General features: G+C 40.5%; 1 protein-coding gene across 1 annotated transcript in view; it reads left to right on the forward strand.

The window, feature by feature from the left end:
* Nucleotides 1–27,486, forward strand: part of MICALCL (MICAL C-terminal like) — a 52,259-nt gene that overhangs the window by 17,102 nt on the left and 7,671 nt on the right. Inside the window, exons 4-7 of the mRNA XM_023519920.1 lie at nucleotides 2,408–2,523; nucleotides 5,777–5,869; nucleotides 8,653–8,746; nucleotides 23,179–23,278. Coding sequence (XP_023375688.1) covers nucleotides 2,408–2,523; nucleotides 5,777–5,869; nucleotides 8,653–8,746; nucleotides 23,179–23,278 — 403 coding nt within the window. The remainder of the gene's footprint in view (nucleotides 1–2,407; nucleotides 2,524–5,776; nucleotides 5,870–8,652; nucleotides 8,747–23,178; nucleotides 23,279–27,486) is intronic.

Raw genomic sequence — 27,486 nt, forward strand, 5'->3', positions numbered from 1 at the left:
ACTTCCCACTGCTGCAAAAGCTTTGGAGATAATTTAGCCTATAACTCCCCAGCAGTTATTTGCCCAACCTCATGCAGTTTCTCTCTATGCATCTATAGTTTACTGTTAAGCAATAGACTCAAGGGAACCTCTGTGTTCATTTCTGAAGTTCTTTTTCTGCATAGCTCCCTCCCCTCCAGTACCCTCCCTCACACATTCCAACTGCCCCAGCCCACTCAAACTCTGATCTGTTTCTCAACCCAATGAGTCAGCTCATGTTCTGTTAAGGTTCTTCCTACCTGCACTGTGGTCTGGAAAATAGTGCCTCTAGGCAGAGGAAGCTATTGTGATTGTACGGCTTACTTCATTTGTTTCTGTTATTGCCTTTATCACAGTTCTGCCCTGCCCATTGTCCAATGCCTGGAAACAGCTGCTTCATATATTTCGTCCTGACTTCTAGGGCTTTGTGGTGGGAAATCAATCTCAGAATCAGTCACTTCATTATAGCCAGAGTGAAACAATGCTGCCAAGTTTTTTAAACTTTGCAAATGAAATGTAAACTCCGAGAATAGATGGTTCTATGATGGAAAAGGGTAAAGGGGAAGAGATTCAGAGGCACATATATAACTTTACATAACTTTGCCATAAGTTTAAGAGGTGCATTATATTTGGGAACATTTTCTCCTTGTTGTCAAAATGGAAATATTAAATTTGTTTTTGAGAGTTAGAAAAAGTCTCAACCTTAGGTTATTATACTTCTTCCATTAAATGAAGGTTAATCAGGCAGTTTAACTAATATTGCAGTATTGTTAATTTGGATCAATAACAATGATGAAGCAGTGGCTGTTTCTAATGCCGATAACAACATTCATTTAAGCACCTCCAATGAACCAGGCACTGTGTTAGACTCTTTACACTGATTGTCTTTAATCTTGTATAGCAAATCTGCATGTTAGAAATTATGATCCCCAGAAACTCAGGGAGGTAAAAGTTAGTTCCTCAAACTCACACACTCTGAATAAATTACCCAGTGGTAATTTATTGGCTGCAACTGAGAAACAATCTCAGCTCACCACTAACAATGCCTCCTCCATTATTATGCTGTTCCCTGATTCTATCTTCACCTGAGCTTTCCCATCTGGCAAATTAAAGTGGAAAACAGTTAACTCCCTCCCCAGAGAGGCTGTGTTATTAGATGTTTTGCATTATTTTGCTTTGAATAACAGCATATGTAAATGTGCTTCTGGAGGTTAAACTTATTTTTATTTTTTAAAACTTGGCCTCTCCTTCTGGGGTAAATAGTTGAAAATTATGGAGAGGAAAAGGCAGACTGGAGAGAATGCTTCTCTGCCTTCCTTCTCACCCGACACATATTTCTGTTCAGATTTAAGCTGCCATAGCAGAGTAAAGATTAGTAAATTTCCTATCACGGAGTTTTAGCTGGTTCTGATAGTCAATGTCCAGAGTGCATTAATCCAGATATTAATCATGAACTCTGCATCAGGTGTAGGGGCATATATTCTTGCTGAGAAGAATAAAAGCCTCCTAAGGTACCTGGAAGACTTTATCACACATGGTCTCCAGCCAGATCACAAAGAGATTCTAGTGAGCACGGGCACTTTGCTGCCTCTAACCATCTACCTCTTGTTTGGAAGTTGGCATATCCCCTCAACCTCAGCTCTCCCACAGACCCTGCATTGTCGAGCCCTCCCTATCTTAAACCGCCTTTCCTGGCATTTGGATCATCACTTCGATGATGTGATAATATCTGCAAGTTGGGAAAATAAAAGTGGCATTTGTTTAGCCATAATTAATGAAATATTTATGTTGCATGAGACTATGTGATAAAACCTTAGGCTTAGAGTCCTTTTGCTTCTGATTACATTTGGGATTTTTTTTTTTTTCTATGACCAGACATTCTGACGCCAGCTCTTTTACACTGAGCAGATGTCATGTAGTAAAAATGGGTGCCAGATGCTGTGAGCCGCAGAAGGGCGATTTGTTTAAGAGCTGGCTCCGACTTTTTTGCATTCAATTACTTTGCAGAACAAACCTTACACAAGCATTTAGGTAACTCGGCTAACTTCAGACAAGCGTTTTAATAATAGATTTCATCTCTGGATGCATTCTAAGCAATGTACCATATAAAAGGTGTTTAAGGAATTAATTGATTTCTGCATAATACCTTTATTTTTAACATAAAGAGAGAGCTGCAAAGCTCTTGGCAGGGACCCAGAAATGTAATTAACATGGAGGGCCAAATTCTCAGTTGCCCTTAGGTACTGCCGCCTCATGCTTACGGCAGGTGCAGTGAGAGAGGGCAGAGAGGAAGAGAATGGGGGTAGAAGGGAGGAGGAAGAGGCAGCTTTGAGTCACTAAATATGAAAAAAAAGCTAGGAGTTCAGTGAGTTTTCTGTTCTCATTTCAGGTCCCAAGCACATCCCGATCGGGGCACAGGTGACAGGGGCTACCTCTTCAACCTCTTCCACTACCTCCTCCTCTGCAGATGAAGAGTTTGATCCCCAGCCTTCCTTGCGGTCAAAGGTAACAACACTTGGCAAACCAAAGGGGGCCTTGGCTTGCGGGGCTGTTTACCATCCAGATTTCAAACCCAATGTGGGCTCCAGCTGTGGTGGTTTCATTAGGAGGCTCGCATTTCATTGCATCTGACAGCAACTGCTTTTATTTTTACCTGGAAGACCCCAAGAATTATCTTTTTTGTTGTTTTTAATTTTTATAAGCTTGCCTCTCTCAGAGATGTAAATTTGAGGAGGGGAAAAAAACCGACATATTAACTTGAAACCATTTGGCGACTGCAGCTCTTAAAGTGGATTTAATTTGTGGTCCAACAAGCAAACTATTGAAAAAATTACAACAAGCAGATGCATATTTCCCTAGGGGAAGCACAGCTTCATTTAAGAAGCACTTGAGGCAGATTGCATGGAAAATGTTATGTTTATTCTAATCAGAAATATTAAATGAACCATGCAGTTGCATGTAGACATGAATACTCCAAGGATCCCTGCTGTGGAAGGGACTAGCTGTGTGCTGACTGGGGAGATGGCAGTGCTCCTCCTTACTTAATGAACATTAATATTTCTGGAGAACACTTTAAGCAACTCTCATTCCCATAGATTAAAAAAATACAAACATTGTCATATGTATTTAAATGTATCTGTATGTCACATATACAGAGACACTGGGGCTGAAGCAGTGTCACTAAGGTTGAAGGGGCTGAACGGCTGGACTAAAAATGATTCCTGGGTAGACAGAGGCACAGTTCACTGCTCTGGCTTTGTTTATTTTTTGGAGCAGTGAGGATCTGAGGAGAAAGGGATAGAACCAAATTTATTTACTTAGACTCAACTTTTCCATATCTGGCACCAGTTGCTCTGGCATCATCTCAAGTCACTCAGGGGTTTCAGCTCCCCATGGCCCAGACTGGAGCAAGTTAGGAGGGGGCTGAGGCATGGCATGGGTGTGTGTGTGTGTGTGTGTGTGTGTGTGTGTGTGTGTGTGTGTGTGTAAGATAGAGCGAACAAGAGAGAGAGAGAGAATGAGAGAGTATGTGTGGACTCCCAATTTTCTAAAATAAGTCTAATTTGATGGATAAATAAGATGATACATGTGAACCACTCTCTGATGGTTTCGTTACTCAGAACAAATGAATTCTGTGTTCTGTTGATTTCTGGGGTTTCCTTACTGTCCCTCTCATCCATTTGAGTGACCCTGAGTTATTTCTGTATTCAAATAAGGTAAAGGTCCTGGCGTCAGCCATCCTGACACTCATGTAGAATAAAAGAATGGAGTGGCCCAAACACGTTGAAATAGCAAAACCATGATATCTCGGGCAAGCCTTGCAAATAGCCCCTTATTCCCTGCTTGCCCAGAACAGAGCCAGGCACCACTTCAGCGTGCAGCAAGGTAAAGCTTACCTGCTTCACCTGGCTTCTGATGTGGCCCACTCTTACAGGAAGGAAAGCTGGCTGAAGGGTTTCTTCTTTACGACTTTTCAAGGGCTCACACTGAAGGAACGAAGATAGTTTTTTCCCTTCTAGCTTCCTTATCTCTTCAGTCTCACACAGGTGTGTCCCCAGACATGTGGCACAGAGCCCATGTCAGCTCAAATGAACCTTTCCACAGGAAACTAGAGACAGGATATCCACACTCCACCTCTTCCCTTTGCTTTGCCCCTCCCCATCCGCTGCCTCTGCTCCCAAACCAGTGCCTGGATCTGAGAGACGAGGGCAGGCAGCATTCCCGGTCCCGCCAAATTGCTCCTTTCTCTGTCCTTTATCTTTTTCTTCTTTAGCCCTTAGTCTTTCTTCTTCTCTCTGCACCATCATCACCATCACTGAGGATATAGGACCTGTGCCTGGTACATCGTAAGGCTATAAGAGTATTAATAAATCATCCTTCATTTCTATGTCAACATCTTTTAATAAAATGTCATAAAGGACTTTCTTACCTCCTCTTGGTTCTGTTTTGCTGACCCTTGAGAAAGCAGTTGAGATTTGGCAGCTTTGCTGCTGGGAAGTGCTAAGACCATGAGATGCTGTTAAAACAGCCTCCCTTGAAATTGTATTAAATGGTCTTAATTTAGGGGAAACTTTGCAATTTCTGTAAAGCAGAGGTCTTTGATGTGCCTTCACAGTATTTGGCACAGGAAAGGTGGAATAGAAGAGACGAAAATGTGAATGCTAGATTCGGGTTACCTGGGGTTACCTCCTGCATCTACTAATTACTAATTGTGTCATCTTAGGCAAGTTATTGAACTCCCTGAGTTTTGAGTTCCTTATCTGTAAAATAAGTCTAATTTAAGGGATAAATAAGATGTGAAGTAATCAGTACAGTGTCTGGCACATAGTATTCAATAAATACTGGGATTATGTAAAATTAGTATATCGTAAACTGAAGAGCTTTTTGCTAAATAAATGAACTGACTCTTCATAGATCGAGTTAGACAATCTCTGGATAACAACTACCAGTGATCTCCACCATACCCTCCCCGCTGGCTTTTCAGAAAGGTCCTGGATGCCTAATAGACGGGTTCCCCCTCCCAAATGGCCTGGAACCTCTGTTCAGATTGATAGTCAATCTGGAAGTCATCCCCTAGAAATAGAGACGATATTATATGGAATAAGTTTGAGTTCTGAGAGCCAAAATTTCCTTCCAAGGATGAAGAAAAGGATGAATTCTTTGGGATTCTAGATCCTAAGAAGAATTCTGGAAAAAACAAGTTTCATCACTGAGATACCTGTATTCACTGGTGATCTGTAGACATCATGAACTCTGAAAGCTGGTGCTTTCCTAAGGAGAGGGATGGTGTCTCCATGGAATGGGTGACAGAGTGAAAAGGATCCATGAAGCCGTGGAAAGGCACATGCTTTTAAGGCACAATCTCTAACCTCTGCCATGGACCCAGATTCCTCTGGCAATATCTGGGGCCAGGCTAGTTAGGTCTATTTCCCACTTGTGGATCCGTGGTACTTTTAATGTACAAATATTCAGTTCACCCACACTTATCAAATACCCAGGCACCAGCCTAGTTGTAGCAAATTTTTATTCCACATTTGTTTCTGCCAGCATTACAAACGAATCTCTAGCATGCTCTAATCCTTATTCTAATGTAGAAAATCCTTAATCTAATGTGTATGCTCAGAGAAGGCAAACTCACAAAAAAACCTGCCCAATTTTAACATTTATTTTGTATGTACAGAATGTATAAATATGTATATACTCCTACACACATACACGCATGTAATAGACATAAGTTTTCTTCTCTTGGTTTTTATAGGAGAGGAAGGCACTTAGAAGAAGACGGAAGCTGGAAAAAGCAACAAAACGATTGGTTAAGCAAGAAGAATTAAAAAGACTTCATAAAGCTCAGGTAAGAAAACAAACTTGAGATGAGTGAGTGGGTCTGAGATCCTGGGGGTCTGGATCTGAAAGCCCTTTGGAAGTCTATATTGCACTGGGAGAGGCAGGCTAGAGAGAGGTCAATTTCTCTTCTCTGAGTGACCAGGTTCGTGGCCACTCTAAAGGCCCTAGCTCAATCCCTGGTGGGATTCTGGGGCCTGGAGAGCCCAGGTGTGGAGCTGGCCCACTCCCAGCTACCCTTCCATCTGCAGGCATGTCTCCTGCAAAGTGAGCCTGAAATGGCAGCCGACACATAGCCTTGGAAACCGCCCCAGGCTTTGAGTGCCACATAGCAGTGGCCTTAGTTCTGTCCTCTGTCAGGACTCTTTCCCCAACTTCCTGAAAGTGTCTTTGCTGAATCGACAACTATTAGGAACTGTCTTTATTTCAGAGCTAGTGGGAAACATAAGCATCCAGCATTCTGACACAGATTTCCTGGCCTACTCCAAACATTTCTGCTCGGATTGATCTGCCCACCTCTATCGCAGACAAGCAAAATGAAACAAAAAGGCAAGGCATTTTCCCTCTCCCTGAGAACCTCAGAACTAGCCTTGAGGGACAGTTAGGTTTTAGGACAGAAGGACTTAGAACGACCACTCATTTCAATCCAATGCACCCTTACATGCCTTTTTCCAGTTATTCCGTTTATCTAGCCAGGTAGTCCTGTGAGTTGTTTCTGACAAGGAGGAAGTCATTGAATCCAACCTTCCTTACCCTTCACAGTGACTGACTTGGGAGCGACCCCTTTCACCTAGTGGACAGGGAAAATTCCCATCAACCCCCCTCTGTCCACTCTCAACTTCTGAAACAGGTTTCTTTGAAACATTTCAACTTTCCCTTTTGAGAACAAGATCAGTCTTTATGATAGGGATTGGCAAACTCAGCAACTTCCCCTCCTTATATTTTCACTCCAGACAATAAGTGGTGATAAGAGAAGGATTATGATGGCCTTTTGAGTTCTAATTTGCAGCCTTTTTTAATCTTTGAGATTTTCGTCCCTAGTTCCTAAAGAATAACCCCTATATTAACTAGCTTGGGCTGCCTTAACAACATACCATAGATCGAGTGGCTTAAACATTAGAAATGTTTTCTCTCACAGCTCTGGAGGCTGGAAGTCCAACATTAAGATGCCTTCAGGGTCGGTTTCTGGTGGAGAATCTCTTCCCAGCTTATAGATAGCTGCCTTACTGTGTCCTCATGTGACCTTTTTTTCTGTGCACATACAGAGAAAAAGAGATCAATCTCTGGTATCTCTTTCTCTTATAAGGATACCAAGTCCCATCAAATCAGGGCCCTCATGGCCTCATTTAACCTTATTTACCTCCTTTAAGGACCTGTTTCCATATTCAGTCACTTTGGGAGTTAGGGCTTCAGCATATGAATATTTGAGGGTGGTGGGGGAGGGACTCTATTCAATCCATAACAACCATGTAGCCATAATTACAAAGTAATCAGTAATAAAGTTATTTAACTGTTTTCCTTCCTTTAGCAATTCTATACCATGCCAGCAAGAGATGGATTTATGAAGATATAATTATCTTTAAAAGAGAGACAGGAAATGGGCGTGAAATTACAAGTAATTTTAGATAGAATTTCCATCTATTTCAGATTTTATGCTTGGGGCTTAAGCAGTCTTAGCCAGCACGAGAGAGCCAGGAGGCTACTCAGGTCCCAGGTCTCTTCATGATATTGGAGGTGCTTTGGGGATTGTATCCCTGAATCCAGGGGAGACTCAAAGATACAGAGTTAAGGAGGAAGGGAAGCAAGAGAGAGCTGGAGGAAGGCAGAGGAGGAAATACACCCACATTCTACCTGCCCCGACACTTGCCAGTTCCTTTAATATACCTGGCCTGCCAGGTGCAAAGTCTGTTCTGCCAAGAGGTGTACCTTTTAGCAGCATGGTGTCTGAAAGCAGAGGAACTTGATAGGCTGAACAAAATGTGCAAAATGATTTTTCTTCCTAATATACACAAGAGAGGAATAGCTAATGGGGAAAGTAAAGGTGAGAATGCGAACCCAGTCATGGCCCCAGACCTTAATAGGTGCCCGTGGTGAGTCTAAGGGAGGGTGTGAGGTTGCCCCTTAATGGGGTAAACATCTTGTATCTTAATAACTTGCTAATAACAAAGCCACGTACACTGGTAGTAAAAGACCCCTGGGCATCATGGTGTGGAAGGAATAGATACGATCTCCAACTGAAGACAGGAGCCGGACAAATCGAGAAAGGAACACCCAGCTCCAGAAGTTGGCCCAGGTCTCCTGCTCCAGACAAGCTTCTTGGGAGGGATCTGCTGGTTCTTTGTAGGAAAATGGAATGTGAGTGTGCCCTGTGTTTGGCCTCAGAGCCCTTGTCTTACTCTGAGTAGTGGCTGTAGCTCCAGTGGTTCTGCCATACGCATAGTCAGAGGCTGGCTCTGAGGGGTCCAGGAGCCATGAGGACCACCTGCCTAGCCTCGCAGCCTCTGCCTGAGAGCAGACCTGGGTGATTGGCCTGGTCAAAGGGGCCTATTCTAATGTCTACTTGGGGCAAACTGAGCTTACACGCAGACTCCTTGCTTTACGTTTTCATACTAGAGAAGGAAAATGTCAGGTTCTAGTTGTTTGAGAATTCAGAGCTTCTGACCCAGTTAATCAAGCAGGTGACATCACAAGTTAAAGCGCTTCTTCCTCTGGGAAAATAAGTGGTAGAATTGGCCCCCTTGTGTGACTCTGCGCATCGAGATCTCCACATGACATAAGATCCTGGCATTGCAGGCCATCCAGAGGCAGCTGGAGGAGGTGGAGGAGCGGCAGAGGGCTTCCGAGATCCAGGGCGTGAGGCTGGAAAAGGCGCTGAGAGGAGAAGCAGGTAAGCTTCCCGGCGGATCCACAGCCCCCCGCCTGGGCCCTGTCTGTGGTCTGAAAACAGTGCCGGTTTAACCATCTGGGGTAACAGGGACTCTTTGTCACTTTCTGTGGAGCTGTCAACAGCAACGTGCAGTGCTAAATCCATGACTGCTTCACGTTTTCACAATCAACCTGGCGGTTCCATTGGAAATTGCCTGTGGGCCTTGCCACTGGGTTTCTGGTCCATCCAGTTATCCTCTGCTAGTGCGAATATTCTTTGCAATTCAGAGGTTAAGATAAATTCTGGAGAAATATTTGGGCATTCGAGCAATGTTGGTGGTGATTCAAAGCCCGGATTTGGAGTCAAAATCCTGGTTTCTCCCTTTACTCACTATATGACCTTGGGCCAGTCACATTCTAAATTGTTATGAACTTTGTTTTTTTTCTTGAAGATGGGATAATAGTGGTTTTCTACCTTATAGAGCTGATGTAAGGATTAAAGAAGAATATATGTATATAATTTTTTAATCCATATATGTGTAAATATGAATTAGCACATTGCCTGGTACACAATAAAGCACTAAATGATAACTATTCCATGGATAGCTTCAGGGTCAAACAGAATTTACCTGGTGAAGACTTACCATAAGTTGGACATGAAGATAGTCTGTCTAGAATGATGAGCATAGCACAGTTTCTGCCTTTGAGAAGTTGATAGTCCGTCGAGGGACAGACATGTAAAGAAATAAACCACAATACAGAAAGACAAGTGCTGTGATAGAAGCAAACATTAGGGTGCAAGGGGAACAGAATCAAGAAATTCCTAACTGAGATCTGGGAAGAGGGGTAGTCAGGAAGGCTTCCTGGAAGGGGTGATCTACTAAGATGAGAAACAAGAGGAACAGGAGTTAACTAGTGAGGTGAAGAGATTGTGCTGGCAGAGGGAGCAGCACCTGCAAAGGCCATATGTAAAATGCGAAAAGATATGAAATGCCTTAATGAATGAGGAGCCAGCGAAGGGTTTTGTGGTGAGGGATGACTTAAAGAAATCAACATTTTTTTTTTTTTGGAAATCACCCAGTGGCTGAGTGGCTAGTGAATTGGAGGGGGCCCTTAGATCTTCTGGGGAGTGTTGTCTCTTTAGCTGTGTGATGTGATGATGTCTTTAGCATTCTGTATTTTGGATCTAAAGTGTGAAAAACTAAATACCAAAAACACGTATCTGTCTGCACAACCATGAAAATAATGTGTTACTTGTTAAACACATAGTGAAGGGTTAGGATTTCAATTCTCTTAAAAGTTTAGTTATTCGAGAATGATGACGCTAGCAGGGGCAAACTCAGATTTTGTGAGGCCTGAAGCTCATACAAAGTCATGTCCTCGAAACTGTGAGGACTGCTCCCAGAGCCTTGCAAGGAAGGGCCCATCCAAGTGAGGGGTTCTGTGGTTTCAGCTTTATCAGCTGTATGGTTAATTTGTCTCTGAATATCAGGGAAATGTTGGGGTCTGACTTTACCCCTATGTGCCTCAGTTTCCTTGTTTGTAAAGTAAGAGTGATAATTATATCTGTTTCTTGGATTTGTGGTGAGGATTGGCTAAAACAGTTTATGTGAAAGCCTTCGTATACTGCCTGTGAGATAGACGATTAATAACTTTTTTTTTTTCTTACTAAAATACACTGCATTTCCGTGCAAAGAAAACCAAAATCTACTCATCAGAAGTAGGCTTTATTACAGAAATGATAGCTATGTCTTGCTGCGTGGAGTGAGAGTCACTGACTGGCTTTACAACTGCTTTTGAGACCTTTAGCACAGTCAACTGCCCTTCCTTGATATTTGGTCATATTCTCAATCAAGAAAGCTCTGGCACTTTTCTTTAAAATCCACTGATTTCAGTGAGAGCCTTAGAAATAACAAGGATAAACCGGTAAAACTAGGGCATGTTTTATTTTGCTGGAGAGGCAGCATGGCATAGTGGGGAGCAAGCAGTATTATAGGCATCAAAGAGTGCTGGGTTCAAATGCTGTTCCATTGCATTTAGGCTGTGTGCTCCTAGGAAAATCATTTAACCTCACTAGCCCCAGATTCCTTATCTGAAAAATGGAGCTAATAATCTCCACGTTACCAGGTCATTTTGAGAAGAGTATTGGTAGGAAAAGTGTCTCTCATAGTGTCTGTCACATAGTAGGCACTCAATAAATGCTACCTGATATTACTTTACAAAATATTACTAAATATGCACATACACACACTTTTAAAGAATTGATTCTCTAATCTTTAGTGCTCGAGATTTAAATTCTGTAAACTAAATTTTTAAAGCTTCTGAAAATCTCCCTCACCCCAAATGTAAAGAAAGGCTATTTTGAGTTATCAGCTAAAGAAACCTGGGCAGCTTGTGGCATTTTCAGAGGTGTGCTAACCTGGCCAGAAGATGGATTCCATTCATTCTCTTTATGCCCTTGGTAATTTAATTCCCCTGTTGAGTTTATGGGTCTTTTCCTCCTTGATTGTCCTTGTGTGGGTGACAGAGGCACATCAACCAGGGGCTGAAGACTGAAAGAGTGAAGTCATGGAGAGAGGCCCCAAAGGAAACCAAATGGAAGATCTGTAAACCAGGCATCAAAATTAATACACTCTAACTTGTAATAACATTTGTGCAATAATAATACTCCTTTACAGTTTAATATTCTATTCAGCCCCTTTAAGAGATTGCCCTGGTGCTTAATGAATGACCAATGTTTATTAGGTTAAGTTGTATTTGAGCTGGCCTGTGCTGTTCTGGCTCAAGTAATTTAATGGGAATTATTTAATGGGTATTATTAGGATAATTAGAAAATGATCACAGTTAGGCAATAATACTGAGTTATAAAGGTTGTGAATAACCAAATTTAGAGACAGGCCTGAAAACATGAGTAGTCTGCGACAGTTATGCAAGTCTCCTCTAATAATTATGTGCGCCAGCCTGAAAGGGTCTTTTGTTCCTAGGAGTTATTCATTAGGCAGGCATTGAATTAGAGGAACATGCGGGGGTGCGGGACGGAGGGCAATGATGGCTGATGAGCAAAATGAGGCTTTGATGAGCTCCTAATTGTCGTGACAACAATTCCTGCTTTCTTTTTTCCCAACAGTCAGAAATAAGCTTCCCCGCCCCCGGGAAGGGTTTTTCCCCCATTTTGTCAAGGAAAAGGAAACAAAGAAAAATCCACCAATCCACCCCAGAAGACAAGTCATTATGTTCTGCAATGTGCGTGTGTGTGTGCACGCGCATGCATGTGCACACTATGCATGGATGTCCTTGACAAAGGAATGGATTCCCCTGGTGGTCCTGGCTGCCCAGAGTAAAGGAGTAGCATATGCAGTGACCTGATTGCCCTGGGCCTCACCTTCTGTAAGGAGGCCAACCCGAGCTTGGCCAGCTACTTAGACTCTTCTTGGTCACGGCCCTGTTACTTACTGGTTTCTCGGATGTCAACGTTGTGCTCAGTATTATGTACCAGGGCCATGGAATACCCCAACTTAGCAAAAGACCACCATTCAAATTTAGATAGCCTGCATAACAGAATTTGTGCTTTCTTTCGATACCTGGAGACAGGTAAAATCTGATGAAAACTGAGAGCGATTTTGAAGAAGGAAGGATTTATCCTCCGGGGAGGTGTGTGGGAATTATTCCTCCCTTATAACTTTAAAGGCTTCAGGGAAGCTTTACCAGATGGTTGTCTGCATTGAGCTTTTTTTTTTTTTAAAGAACCAGATGGCTTCTGCTTCATAAACATGGAAGAATTTACAAAGAAAAATCAGAATACATGAGGCTGCCAGGAGGTGGCAGCAGGAGTACATATTATGACCAGAGAAACTGCAATGAAAAGCTAGTCAGGAAGAGGGAAGTAGTTTGGCTTACACTCTGTGGTTTTTATCTTGACTGCTGCTGAGGAACAGAAGGAATAATAATTTCCTGGATAATGTAACAGTGAGGTGTCTTGAAAAGAACACAGATATTAGAGTCAGATGCTCCTGAGTTTGAATCCTCATGCCATTCATAGAGAATGGCCGGGAGTAACAAGACTCCAAAACTGATAGCTAAGCAAGCAAGGAACTTGGGTTGGTTTGCCACAACTCTGTGATTCACTTAAAGTCACATACTTTTGAGTTTGAATTCCAATGTGGTCATTATACAGAAGTTACCTCGTGCTAAACTTTCTCACCTATAAAATGGACTAATAATACCAACCTTAGAGGGATGGTATAAAAACAAGACTAAATGAAATAATGTTAGTAAAGCACCTTAAAATTGGCTAGCATGTAATAGATGTTCAAAAAGATTAATTTCTTTTCTTTTTTCGTACCCCTATTATTATAAAATACGGCTAGATGGTCAGCGATTTCTCAGATTGCATTTATTTATTTGTCCATTCGTTCACATTCATATATAATGATACTCCCTAGAAGATATTTACACTAGTTTCTAAAAATACATAAAATAGATAAATTTCACAGGCTTGGTCCATATTAGGATCTCAGTGTAGACTCATGTTAACCCCACCAAAAAAAAAATTTTTTTTGGTGAAAGAAGTTCAACAATGGGAAAAAAATACTGATTCTGAGGCGTACTTCTCTGACAGCCTGCCATAATTTGGGGACAAATTTCAGGGAATGGACATCTTTTAGGTAACCTTTCACAATGATTTGTTTCATACCTGTACTGCAAAGCAGTCAGTTCAAGGCTCGTCAGTCATTACAGGTGGCTGATTGCTGTGCTCTGAAAGGTCATCAGGGCAGAGGAAGGGCTGAGATCCTTCTGTGGTCCTAGAGGAGACTGATTGTCTGAATACAGGGTGGCCATAAAACTGGAAGCACAGAAATTATAATTTCACCACATAATACAGAGGGATATGGTCAGAAAAGAACTCCGACCTCATAGAAATAGGAAAATGCATACAAAAATGATCAAGGAGAAAAACAATGTAAAAGTGAAGAGGCAATACCACCCTAACCTGAACCCAGCATAACCATAATCAAACTTAACATCATGACCTTCCTGCTATGATGTACTAAGAAAGATACGTTATACTTAAAATAGAGGTTAGTTGTTGGGAGTTGAGTGATTAGAAGTATTCCAAGGTCCTTATATTGTTTAAAAAGAGGCTAAAGTGTTGATTAATTTAGACTTTGCTAAGATATTAAAAATACCTATTTAAGTTTAAGTGTAATCACTACAAGAATATAAATAAAATGTATAACTTCCAAATCAGTTGGGGGAAGCAGAGGGAGAAGGAATAAGAAGAAAACAATCAATAAGACAAAAACCCCAACTCAATTCTAAATAGAAATAAAGCATAGAAAAAAACAAAGATTCAAAGATAGCACAAAGGTAGAAGAAACAAGCCTATATCTCAGTAATAGTAGTGACAGTTAATGACCAAAACAACACCCAATTACAAGCTGTTTGGCAGACACGTATAAAACATAAATACACAGAAAGTTTTAAAGTAAAAGGATAGCGAAATATATACTAACTAAATAAAGCTGGGGTAATTATATTAAAAGCAGTGAAATCGCTTTTAATACCAAAACCATAATTAGGAATAAACAGGGTCACCACAAAATTTTTAAATGATCCACTCCCCAAGAAGATATGAGAGTTTTAAATGTGTGTGTATTGACTATAATAGGCTCAAAATAAGATAAAACCACAGAGAGAAATTTCTATTATCAAGGCAGGAAAATTTAGTGCATCTCTCAACTAATGATAGTCAAGCAGACAAAACATTAGTATAAATTTGAACAATGCAACTAATATCCTCAATTTACTGGACACTTAGAAACCCTGCACCCCCAAATTAGAAAATGTATATTCTTCTCTATTTCATGTAGTGATTTATAAAAATTGACCATATTAGTTCACAAAGTATATCTCAGAGACTCTATTATACGGACCCCATTCTATACTACAATATAATTAACTGAGCAATATTCAAAGATACTTGGCATTTAGAAAGTAAAAATATACATTTTTCATGAATCAAAAATAAATACTTGGAAATTTAAATATACTAAATATGAAAAAGAAAACAGTAAATGTGGTGCTTAGGGGTATGGGATGTAGTGACTGTGGTGCTTAGGGGTATCGCCTTAAGTACTTTTATTAGAAAAGAAGAAAAGCTGAAAATTAATGAACTAAGTGTCCAATTTAATTTAGAAAAAGGAAAACAAAATAAATCTAATGAAAGAAAATAATAAATATATGAGCAGAAGTAAATGATATTGAGAATAAAGATAAAATAGAGAGAATCAAGCAAGCGAAATGTTGGTTCTTTAAAAAGACTAATAAGACTAAAGGCAATCTCTTAAATTGATTTTTAAAAATAAGATAGAAGACAAAAATAAATTAGGAATAAAAAGGGCAGATATAAACCCAGTATAGCAAAGATACAAAAAGATAAAATAATATAATGAACATGTGATCTAATTTCAAAATTTGGCAATCTAAGGGTAATTCAACAGTCACCATATTAACAAATTAAAGAGGAAAACCATGTGATTTTTTAATAGAAGAAAAAAATATTATTTGACAAAATTCAATACTCATTTGGGATAAAAACTTTTATCAAAAATGGAATAGAAGAAGATAGAATGTTCTTAATTTGAAGAATATCTTCTAAAACCCTGCAGCAAGCATCACTGTTGAATAGTAAAATATATTAGAAGCATTTCTTTAAAGATCAATAATCAGAGAAGGATGCCTACCATCACCTCCTCTATTCAACATTGTCCTGGAGCCCATAGCCAATGTATTAAGACAAGGAAAAAATGGCATAAGGCTTGGAAAGGAAGAAACAAATTTTTTGGGTTTTTTTTTTCAGATGATAGAATTATCCACATGGAAAACCCAAAGAATATACAAACAAATTATTAAAAATAAGAAGAGCCTATATGATGGTGATTGGCTATAAGATCAAAATTTAAAAAGAAATTGCATTTCTATATCTTAGTATCAAGCAGTTAGAAAATGAAATTTTAAAAAAGATATATCATTAACATTAAGAACATAAGGTGCCTAGGAGTAAATCTAATGAAAAGTGTGCACAACCTTTATGAAGTCAATTTTAATACTTTACTGAAGTCCACCAAAAGACCTAAATATAATCTTACATATTTGAAAACCTGATGTAAGCCTGCTGTAGCATTATAGATCACGGGAAATCAGTGATTCTGGGACAATCGGTTTTCTATACCCAAAAAAAGAAAAATTCAGCCTTACCCTACACCATACAAAGAAATCAGTTTCACAAAGATTTAAAAGCTTTAATATAAAAAATGAAGCTGAAAAGTTAAGAATCTGTTGACCTCAAGTTGGTAGTCTATAACACTGTCAAGAAAAGATAAACCACTAATTCAGAAAAAATATTGACAACAAATATAACCAAAAAAGAGTCAGTGTTCTAGAATATGTAAAGAACTCCTACAAATCAATGAGAAATAGACAAGAACTCAATATAAGAATAGGCAAATGATATAAATACACATTTCACAGTAAAATATTCATTAGTAATTAGGAAAGTATAAATTAAGACTGCAATGAGAAACTATTTAAATTATCAAAACTTATAAAATGTGATAATACTAAGTATTTTGCAGGGATAAGGAAAAAGAGAGGCTCTTATTTGGTGTTAGTGGGAGTGTAAAGAGTCACAACTCTTTGGAAAACAATTTGGCTTCGTGCTTGAACATTTGTTACCCTACTACTCCACAATTTTATTCCTCAGTGTATAATCCAGAGAAACTTTTGCCCACCTGGACCAGAAGACATATACAAGAATGTTCTCAGCAGCATCATTCATAACAAAACACTAAGAACAACTAGATATCCCTTAACAGGAAAATGGATAAACTATTGTTTAATTAACTGTGTTATATACAACTGAATATTATATACCCAGCAGTGAAAATGAATGGCAACATGGCTGCATTTTAGAAACATAATATGAAATTTAAAACAAGTTTTAGAAAACTACATACAGTATGATATTTCAATGAAATTCAAAAGCAAGAAAAACTTTATAACAAATAGATATGTAGTTAAAAGCAAAACAAAACAAAAAAGTATTTAAAAAAGAAGGACTAGACATTTTATTTTTCAGCTATAGCCTCTGGCTCCCTGAATGGAATTGCAAGCTGCCTTCCAGCATCCTGGCTTTGCCAAGACTGAATCAGGCCAGGCCCACAGTACAGCTTTCTGGATTATCACCATCATATGTAAGGTGCCTGAGAGAGGTCAATATACCCAGAGCGCTGGGTACAGAAGGCCTGGCTAGAGATTTAAATGAAATATGCCTATGGATAAACACAGGAGTTAAGAGCTGACCTCAGGCCAGGAAATAAGAGACAGGGGCTGAAACGCAGCCAGTCGAGGGGAGGTGCCCTGCACCATGTACCAAAGGTTCTGACTGCAATTACTCTCATGACCTTTTATGCCCCAGATCATCAATGAAGACTTTGAGAGTATTGACAAAATTGTAACAAACACCAAATTAGGACTTCTTACAGACTCTAAGGAGGTAGGGAATCATATCTAACAAATTAGATAGTTGAAAACCAGACAGCAAAACAAGACCCAACTTGGAAAACCACACACCAATACATAATCAGAGAAGTATTCAGCATTACCAACAACAGCAACAAAAAGGTTAAAAAGCCATGACTTTGAAGAATAGATTGTTCATTTATTCTGTTATTATTCATTGGGAAAAGAGTTATTGCCCATTAAGTGTTAGTCGCTCTAATGTAAGCAAGGACTAAGTGTTGTCGGGCTACGTGATTTGAACTTGACTGTAGGGAAGTATTGAAGAATTTCAGTAGGGAGTAACCAAATTTGCTTCATATCTTTGGAAGTTCATTTAGAGAAAAACAGTCAATTTAAATAATTTCATTAATAAAAAGTTGTTTCGTGTTGAGTTTTGATTACTTTGCTTCACCTGAGCAAGTGGAAACCTTGTATTTTGTCTAAGAAAAAGCACGATATGAGGACACAGAAGCTAATAAAGAACCAGTGGATGGTGGACTCAAGCAGGGGTGGCAGTAAGGGTTAGGTAACTGAGCTATTGTAGTCACAGCCTGGGGCTGCTGGCCTTCTGGCTGCACCATTTGACCATTCTGGTTCCCAGATGTAGGAGTCACATCTCTGCCCTGGAAGGGCTTTCAATTCAACAGCAGCCACAGAACCAGATGGAGACATGGCTGAGCCAACAATCCATGTAGGCACAGCATATTCGGCTCTTCCCAAGCAGGTGCTGATGATCCAGCCAGCCAAGGACCTTTTCATTTACATGGGGCAAAAAAAAAAAAGAAAAAAAAGAAAAGAAAAGAAAAGAAAAGAAAATTGTTTAAGAGTTTTTATTAACCTCAAGTGAAGTTACAAGATAAACTTTAGGCATGTGTAATCAAGTCAAGGATTATACTCCAGAGTTTTAAAGATGAACAGAAAGTAATCCACATGGAACTATATAGAACTAGACACTGGAAGAAACAAGATAGTAATAACGGTACAGTTTACTGAACATTTACTATGTGCCAAGCACTATAGTAAGCATTTTACATGCATCATCTCCATTAATCCTCATAACCAATTATGAGGCAGGTACTATCATCATCCCCATTCTTCACAGGAAGAAACCGAAGCAGAGAGATGTGAAGTTACCTACCCGACACATTCATAACTGGATGAGCCAGGTCAGTTTGACCTCAGAGCCCAGGCCCTCTGCCACTCCACTCTACTGCATCTACAGTGAGAGGTGACACTGGTCTAGGCTTCATCAGGACCTATAAGGAAGCTATCTGATGGATGGTAGTGAGTTAAGGAAAATCGTGGAGCAAAGTCTCAGTGCACTACTGGCATTGAGAGCAAGGCAAGCCTGGGCACAGTCACCTGTACCCAATGCTTTGGGAAGGCAGATTTCCTGGGAGTCCATGTTCAAAGATCCCCAAAAGGGATTTTGACTACTGAGGAAAGGAAGACTCTGAAAAAATGAACTATAGGCTATAAAATTGCAAATTATTCCATTGTAAAGGAAAATTAATTCAATTCAACCTGTCAGTGTGACTACACGGGGAACTTGCTGATAGATTAGAAGTACACATAAGAAAGATTGAAAAAGGACATGTAATCCAGGATAAAAGTCTGGCTGGACCCTGTGGGTATAATGCAGCAAAGAGGCTGAATCTGAAAAACAACAAAAAATACTCTGAAGACAGCAAAATAGTGCTGTTTCTTTTGGACTGGGAACAAGGAAAGGATAAGCCCTGTGCTGAAGCAGATGGTATCATGTTACGTGATGGAGAAAAGCAGGATTTTCAACTCTCAGCTTTTCTGTTTTCTTTCTCAAGGCAAATGGTCCTCAATCTAGAGATATTAAACAACTATCCAGAAGAAAAACGGGAGAGCATGAATTCAGGATTTTAAGCTCAGGTGAAAGATGATACATACATCGAGTAGTGTCTTGGATGTGACATTACTGTCAGAATTTGTCAAATAAACTGAATTAATCCCCTGGTGTTGAAATAACCTCAGTATTTGAAAACCCATGTAGAATTCCAGAGCCTAAAGACTAGAGACGAATACATTTTCTACTTTTCACATGAGAAAGATACATGAATTCTAATCTTTGTCAAAATTCTAGAAAGGATTATTAAAGAAACTGTGAACATTTACAAAGACACTTAGAGATTACTAAGGAACCACTGGTATTTACTGAGAAGCTGTGAAAAACAAATGTCATTTTTTTTTCTGGGTGGAGCTGTGAAGTTTACAGTGCCAATGGACATGGCAGACATTTGTGAAACTTTATTTCAGGAAATTATTTTGTTACTAAAGTTTCCTATAATGATCTAATGGATAAGACATAGAAATGTGGGCTAGAGTCTCTAGAACAGTGTCACCCAAAGGGTGAGGAAGGTCTCTAATGGGCCAGAAGGCTCTGTTCTTAGGTTCATCTGAAATTTTGTTTTTCAATATTGCATCAAGGTAGAACATGCCCATTTATCAATTTTGCAGAAATCTCAAATCTAGGAGAAATGTGTCAGATGGATAAAATATTCAAAAGATTTCCCCTTGATGGAACTAAATAAACAAGAAGAGTCATATAAAGTCTTGAATTAGGTTAAGAAAAAGGTCAGTTGCATAAATAGAACATGAAGTCATCAGACTTCACCATCACTTGTGTGGGAAGATGAGATTCGTTTGCAAGTTAGTAACAGCCCATTGGAGACATGGCTGCTAAAGAGACTTCTGCAATCCTAGGGCACAGAAAGCTTCAAGAGAGTCTCTCTACTCTAGGCTGTGGATATTTTGATTCTGCATTTTCTTTAAGATGCATCCTGGAAACTTAGAGGGCAAGCAGAGGTGGGCAGCCCTTTTATGACAAAATAATAGATGACCCGGAGGTGCTGACTCTGAAAAAAGAACAGTTCAGTAGTTCATGAGACCTGTCTTGAAATGTCTGAATATCTTTTGTGTAAAATATGTAGTATGTGTTCTCTGTTTTCCTCCAGAGGACAAAAGTGGACTCTGCCTAGCAAGTAGCCCATCAAAGACGAATAGAAAGAAGTGTCTAATACTTAGAGTTCACAACCCTGCAGTGAGCTTCTCGGACAGCAGGGAATTCTGCCATCAGTGGAAGGAGTGGGAGGCTGTGTGCCTCCATGGCTGTAACAGATGGCCCCTAAGGGTTCTTCCACCATGTATGTTTTATAATTTGAATTATGACCATTACCATTTATTGAGCTTATACTATGTGCCAGGGCTGGGTTAAGGTCTTTGTGTGAACAGTCCCACGGCATCTTCATGAAAGTGAAGAGACTGAGACTCAGGAAGGCTAAGTACTCAGGCCCGTATGGTGGCACGTGGAAGAATGGAAGTTTGATTCCAGATCTGAGTTTAAATTTTATGCTCTTAACATCTATGTTATATATGATCTCTAATCAATATACTTCATTCTTTTATTAAAAAACTAATGCCCTAGAATGCCTTGTTCTTCACCTCCTCTCTCTAGAAAACTCTTGCTCATCTGTTTTGACTCACTCAGTCTCCTTTCTGAGGCTTTTTTCACACTGCCTCCACCCAAGATTTGTTGTTTCCTTTCTGTGTTGCATAGCACAGAGGTGCATTGTATTCCATTTGGCCATATAGTGTTGGTTTCTCTCACTGGACTGCAAGTTCCTAGTTTCCTGAAGAGCTGGAACTAATGCTTATTTATTCTCATCCCTCAGCACCACAGAGACATTGGTACTCAACATGTTTATAAGTTTGTTCACTCATTCATTCATTCATTCAGTCAATCAAGAAACCTAAGAAAGAATAACATCTTATTTCCCTCCCTCCTCTCTCCCCACTTTAATCCTTCCTGTGTAAACTCTATATATCATTCTCCTACTCAACCCTTCATGTTCTATAGAATACAAAGCGTCCCTTTGTGTTCTATAGCATAAAGTACGTGAGCCCGAGCATGATGTTCAAGGGCCTCTACAATGAGATCGTCACACACTCCCAGCCCTCCGTACCTCCTTAGCCCTTAACCATCTCTGTCTCTACCATCTCTGTCTCTGGCCCATCCCCTTGCCTTTGCTCACATTGTTCCCTCTTCTTGAAAAAGTCCTCTCCCATCACTATTTCTTCTCAAAGTGTTCTCCATTCTTCAACATCCCAGTTCAAACACCACCTGCTTCAGGAAGCTCAATCTCATGCCATGACCAGGAAAGCCCTCCCTTCTTTGTATTTCCACAGTCTTATTTTGCTGCTTTGTTGTGGTGACTGTTTTCTAATGTTCTGTTTTATTCTATTTCTCTGGGTCCATCTGATCCAAAAGATTACCTAACAATAAATACCCTTTCAGCAGGTCCTGTGCTTTACTATCTCCAAATTTCTTGTGATATGTAGCACTATCTATTACTGTACCCCCAGTACCTAAGGCAGCATGCAACACCTATTTTGTAAATAGGCGTTGTTGAATGAATAAATGACAAATGAATGAATTCACCATAAGTTAAGACCTGCACTGTAGCATTGTTTGCACATTAACTAAATATATAACTTGGGGCATTGCATATAAATCTCTCTGGACCCATTTTTCTTACCAGTAAAAAGGTGGCGAAGGAGACAGGGAGAAAAGGGAACTCTTTTCTATGGGTGACTTGCTATATGTAACACAATGTGCTAGAGGCATTATTTACCTTACATGCCTGTGAGGAGGATAATGGAGGGAGGGAGGGAGAAAGAGGAGGGCATGCTACACAAGTAGTGAAAAGTGTGGGTGTAGGATAAGGCTCACTTGAGTTCAAACCCTGGCTCTGCCACTTACTGTGAACTTGGGCAAATTAACCTTTTAAACCTCTGTTTCTATAGCTATCAAGTGGTGATAATAAGGAAACCTACTTGTGAGTTTGTTGTGAAGATTAAATGAGATGGTGCACGTAAGGCATGTAGCCCACTGACTGGCACATAATAGTTGCATAATAAACAGTAGCTCATTATTATTATTTTGCCTGTGTGTCTTATTATCCAGTTTAACCAATGAAGAAGCAGAGGCTCCAAGAGATTAAACAATTGCCCAAAGTAACAAATATCTTCTGTCTGCATCGTTTCCCCCTCTGCCTACAGGACCCTCCAGTATATATCTTTCTAGAATGGCCATGAAACTTGCAATACAGACAGACTGTTCTCATTTCAGGGTGAAATACTAGAAAGCCATCTCAATATTGCTACTTCTCAAATATGCCCAGATTTTTAACATTTTAATATCTATACGTTTAGCATCTAACATTGAGTATCTAAAAGGAGTGCCAATTTTCTCATGGTTATTCTTCTGTTTAATAGAGGTCATAATCTAAATTATAAGAATATATGGATACAACTTCCTTCCTATGAGTCTCAAAGCTAATAACATTTTCCCCATCATTTGCCTTTTCTTTTTGCAAAAAATCTAAATGCCACTTGTCACTCTTTAATGAGCAAATGTGGTATGAGCCTCTCTGCCCCGAAAGAGAGCCACAACCCACCTGGGCACTCAGTAGGCATTTGATTAGGGGAAGGAAAAGGAAGAGGAGTTAGTAGCCAGCAGGGTTATGAGAATTTTCTTTAGTGAAGGATGTAATACACAAACAGAAGGTTTACGGAGAACATACAAATAGGCAGAAGAGTCATTTATGCCAGGACATTATCAAGGGTATATGACCTTGGAACTAAAGTATTAGTGCTCTGAATGTCCAAGGGGACCTCCCATGGAGCATGCACAGGTGGGTTCTATTTCTCATGCCCATGACCCTGCGGCATCAACAGGCCGTCAGGGGGCTGCCGCCCGCTGAGCCCTTTTCCCTACAAACATGGTCTGCTAAAGTAGTCCAAAGCAGTTTGATCATGTGGAGAGAAACGCCAATCTAACCCATTTGCTGTTGATTTCTTAAGCAGATTCAGGCACACAGGATGAAGCACAGCTTTTGCAGGAATGGTTTAAGCTGGTTCTGGAGAAGAATAAATTAATGCGATATGAACGAGAGCTACTGATCATGTAAGTAAGGCAACACAGATAACAGTGAGTCCTAAAGGCAGAGGGGGCGGGAGTGGGGTGGCTCAGCCTCCCAGGTTGCAGTCCCAGGATTTTTTCTCCTGTGCATACAGAATTGTGATTGACGCAAATTGATATTTGATGTCTTGCATATCATGCTGGCATTAGTACAGAGAATTTTCAGTTGTGTATTTTCTCTGTGGAGTCCTTTGGCTAAAATAGATTTAAGGTAATGGGTCTGAAGCTGGAGGGCATTTGGATAAAGTATTTTCAGTCCATTCCTGTCACCCAGACCGGGGGCACCGACCTGTAGTCACCTGCAACATGGAAGCATATGTCTGGCCTCTGAGTGTGAACCACAAGAAAGGCTTGGTGAGAGCTGCCTGGGCACTTCCTTGTGTCTTTAAGAGATTGAAGGACTGAAATATGTCGGACTGTCCTCTTTGAATGAGGGGTAGCAGCCTGGTTTGGGGATCAGAATGTAGAGATGAGTCTCAACACATTCTGAAAAAGTCACCATTCTGGAGGGAAAGAAAGTAATATTTAATATAAAGCAACGAAGTTCCTTACTGAGTGTCTTTGCTTATGCTGTCTCATATCGTTTTCATCCCAATCCTGAGAGGTAACTTGGGCGGGGGCGGTGGGGGGCGGTCTTTGAAGAGGTCTCATAAATTCTATTCCTCTCCCCTGGCTGGGTTCTGAACCAGGAAGGAATAAGACAACCAGGTCAATAGATGGAATATCAAAAAAATCACCTTGATTACCAGTAATGGCGTGGCTAAATTTAAGAGCCCCTAAGAAAGAATAACATCTTATTTCCCTCCCTCCTCTCTCCCCACTTTAATCCTTCCTGTGTAAACTCTATATATCATTCTCCTACTCAACCCTTCACGTTCTATAGAATACAAAGCGTCCCTTTGTGTTCTATAGCATAAAGTACGTGAGCCCGAGCATGATGTTCAAGGGCCTCTACAATGAGATCGTCACACACTCCCACCCCTCCGTACCTCCTTAGCCCTTAACCATCTCTGTCTCTACCATCTCTGTCTCTGGCCCATCCCCTTGCCTTTGCTCACATTGTTCCCTCTTCTTGAAAAAGTCCTCTCCCATCACTATTTCTTCTCAAAGTGTTCTCCATTCTTCAACATCCCAGTTCAAACACCACCTGCTTCAGGAAGCTCAATCTCATGCCATGACCAGGAAAGCCCTCCCTTCTTTGTATTTCCACAGTCTTATTTTGCTGCTTTGTTGTGGTGACTGTTTTCTAATGTTCTGTTTTATTCTATTTCTCTGGGTCCATCTGATCCAAAAGATTACCTAACAATCAATACTCTTTCAGCAGGTCCTGTGCTTTACTATCTCCAAATTTCTTGTGATATGTAGCACTATCTATTACTGTACCCCCAGTACCTAAGGCAGCATGCAACACCTATTTTGTAAATAGGCGTTGTTGAATGAATAAATGACAAATGAATGAATTCACCATAAGTTAAGACCTGCACTGTAGCATTGTTTGCACATTAACTAAATATATAACTTGGGGCATTGCATATAAATCTCTCTGGACCCATTTTTCTTACCAGTAAAAAGGTGGCGAAGGAGACAGGGAGAAAAGGGAACTCTTTTCTATGGGTGACTTGCTATATGTAACACAATGTGCTAGAGGCATTATTTACCTTACATGCCTGTGAGGAGGATAATGGAGGGAGGGAGGGAGAAAGAGGAGGGCATGCTACACAAGTAGTGAAAAGTGTGGGTGTAGGATAAGGCTCACTTGAGTTCAAACCCTGGCTCTGCCACTTACTGTGAACTTGGGCAAATTAACCTTTTAAACCTCTGTTTCTATAGCTATCAAGTGGTGATAATAAGGAAACCTACTTGTGAGTTTGTTGTGAAGATTAAATGAGATGGTGCACGTAAGGCATGTAGCCCACTGACTGGCACATAATAGTTGCATAATAAACAGTAGCTCATTATTATTATTTTGCCTGTGTGTCTTATTATCCAGTTTAACCAATGAAGAAGCAGAGGCTCCAAGAGATTAAACAATTGCCCAAAGTAACAAATATCTTCTGTCTGCATCGTTTCCCCCTCTGCCTACAGGACCCTCCAGTATATATCTTTCTAGAATGGCCATGAAACTTGCAATACAGACAGACTGTTCTCATTTCAGGGTGAAATACTAGAAAGCCATCTCAATATTGCTACTTCTCAAATATGCCCAGATTTTTAACATTTTAATATCTATACGTTTAGCATCTAACATTGAGTATCTAAAAGGAGTGCCAATTTTCTCATGGTTATTCTTCTGTTTAATAGAGGTCATAATCTAAATTATAAGAATATATGGATACAACTTCCTTCCTATGAGTCTCAAAGCTAATAACATTTTCCCCATCATTTGCCTTTTCTTTTTGCAAAAAATCTAAATGCCACTTGTCACTCTTTAATGAGCAAATGTGGTATGAGCCTCTCTGCCCCGAAAGAGAGCCACAACCCACCTGGGCACTCAGTAGGCATTTGATTAGGGGAAGGAAAAGGAAGAGGAGTTAGTAGCCAGCAGGGTTATGAGAATTTTCTTTAGTGAAGGATGTAATACACAAACAGAAGGTTTACGGAGAACATACAAATAGGCAGAAGAGTCATTTATGCCAGGACATTATCAAGGGTATATGACCTTGGAACTAAAGTATTAGTGCTCTGAATGTCCAAGGGGACCTCCCATGGAGCATGCACAGGTGGGTTCTATTTCTCATGCCCATGACCCTGCGGCATCAACAGGCCGTCAGGGGGCTGCCGCCCGCTGAGCCCTTTTCCCTACAAACATGGTCTGCTAAAGTAGTCCAAAGCAGTTTGATCATGTGGAGAGAAACGCCAATCTAACCCATTTGCTGTTGATTTCTTAAGCAGATTCAGGCACACAGGATGAAGCACAGCTTTTGCAGGAATGGTTTAAGCTGGTTCTGGAGAAGAATAAATTAATGCGATATGAACGAGAGCTACTGATCATGTAAGTAAGGCAACACAGATAACAGTGAGTCCTAAAGGCAGAGGGGGCGGGAGTGGGGTGGCTCAGCCTCCCAGGTTGCAGTCCCAGGATTTTTTCTCCTGTGCATACAGAATTGTGATTGACGCAAATTGATATTTGATGTCTTGCATATCATGCTGGCATTAGTACAGAGAATTTTCAGTTGTGTATTTTCTCTGTGGAGTCCTTTGGCTAAAATAGATTTAAGGTAATGGGTCTGAAGCTGGAGGGCATTTGGATAAAGTATTTTCAGTCCATTCCTGTCACCCAGACCGGGGGCACCGACCTGTAGTCACCTGCAACATGGAAGCATATGTCTGGCCTCTGAGTGTGAACCACAAGAAAGGCTTGGTGAGAGCTGCCTGGGCACTTCCTTGTGTCTTTAAGAGATTGAAGGACTGAAATATGTCGGACTGTCCTCTTTGAATGAGGGGTAGCAGCCTGGTTTGGGGATCAGAATGTAGAGATGAGTCTCAACACATTCTGAAAAAGTCACCATTCTGGAGGGAAAGAAAGTAATATTTAATATAAAGCAACGAAGTTCCTTACTGAGTGTCTTTGCTTATGCTGTCTCATATCGTTTTCATCCCAATCCTGAGAGGTAACTTGGGCGGGGGCGGTGGGGGGCGGTCTTTGAAGAGGTCTCATAAATTCTATTCCTCTCCCCTGGCTGGGTTCTGAACCAGGAAGGAATAAGACAACCAGGTCAATAGACGGAATATCAAAAAAATCACCTCGATTACCAGTAATGGCGTGGCTAAATTTAAGAGCCCAGGTGGGCTTGCTAACTATATTATTTTCATAGGGCTAGAATAACAAATTACCACAAACTGGGTGCCTTACAGCAACAGAAATGTATTCTCTCACAGTGCTGGAAGACAGAAGTCTGATTCAGATGTCAGGAGGGCCGTGCTCCCTCTGCAGACTCTAGGGGAGAATCCTTCCTTGCCTCTTCTTGCTTCTGGTGGCTCCAGGCATCCCTTGGCTTGTGGCTGCATCACTCCAATCTCTGCCTCTGTCTTTACACAGCCTTCTCTGTGTATCTGTGTCTTCTCCTCTTCTGTCTTTTATAAGGACAGTTGTCATTGGGTTTAGGGACCACTGAGATAATCCAGAATGTTCTCATTTCAAGGTCCTTAACTTAATTACATCTGCAAAGACCCTTTTGCAAATAAGGTCACAT

Source organism: Pteropus vampyrus, unplaced genomic scaffold (assembly GCF_000151845.1).
Source record: "Pteropus vampyrus isolate Shadow unplaced genomic scaffold, Pvam_2.0 Scaffold240, whole genome shotgun sequence".
NCBI lineage: Eukaryota > Metazoa > Chordata > Mammalia > Chiroptera > Pteropodidae > Pteropus > Pteropus vampyrus.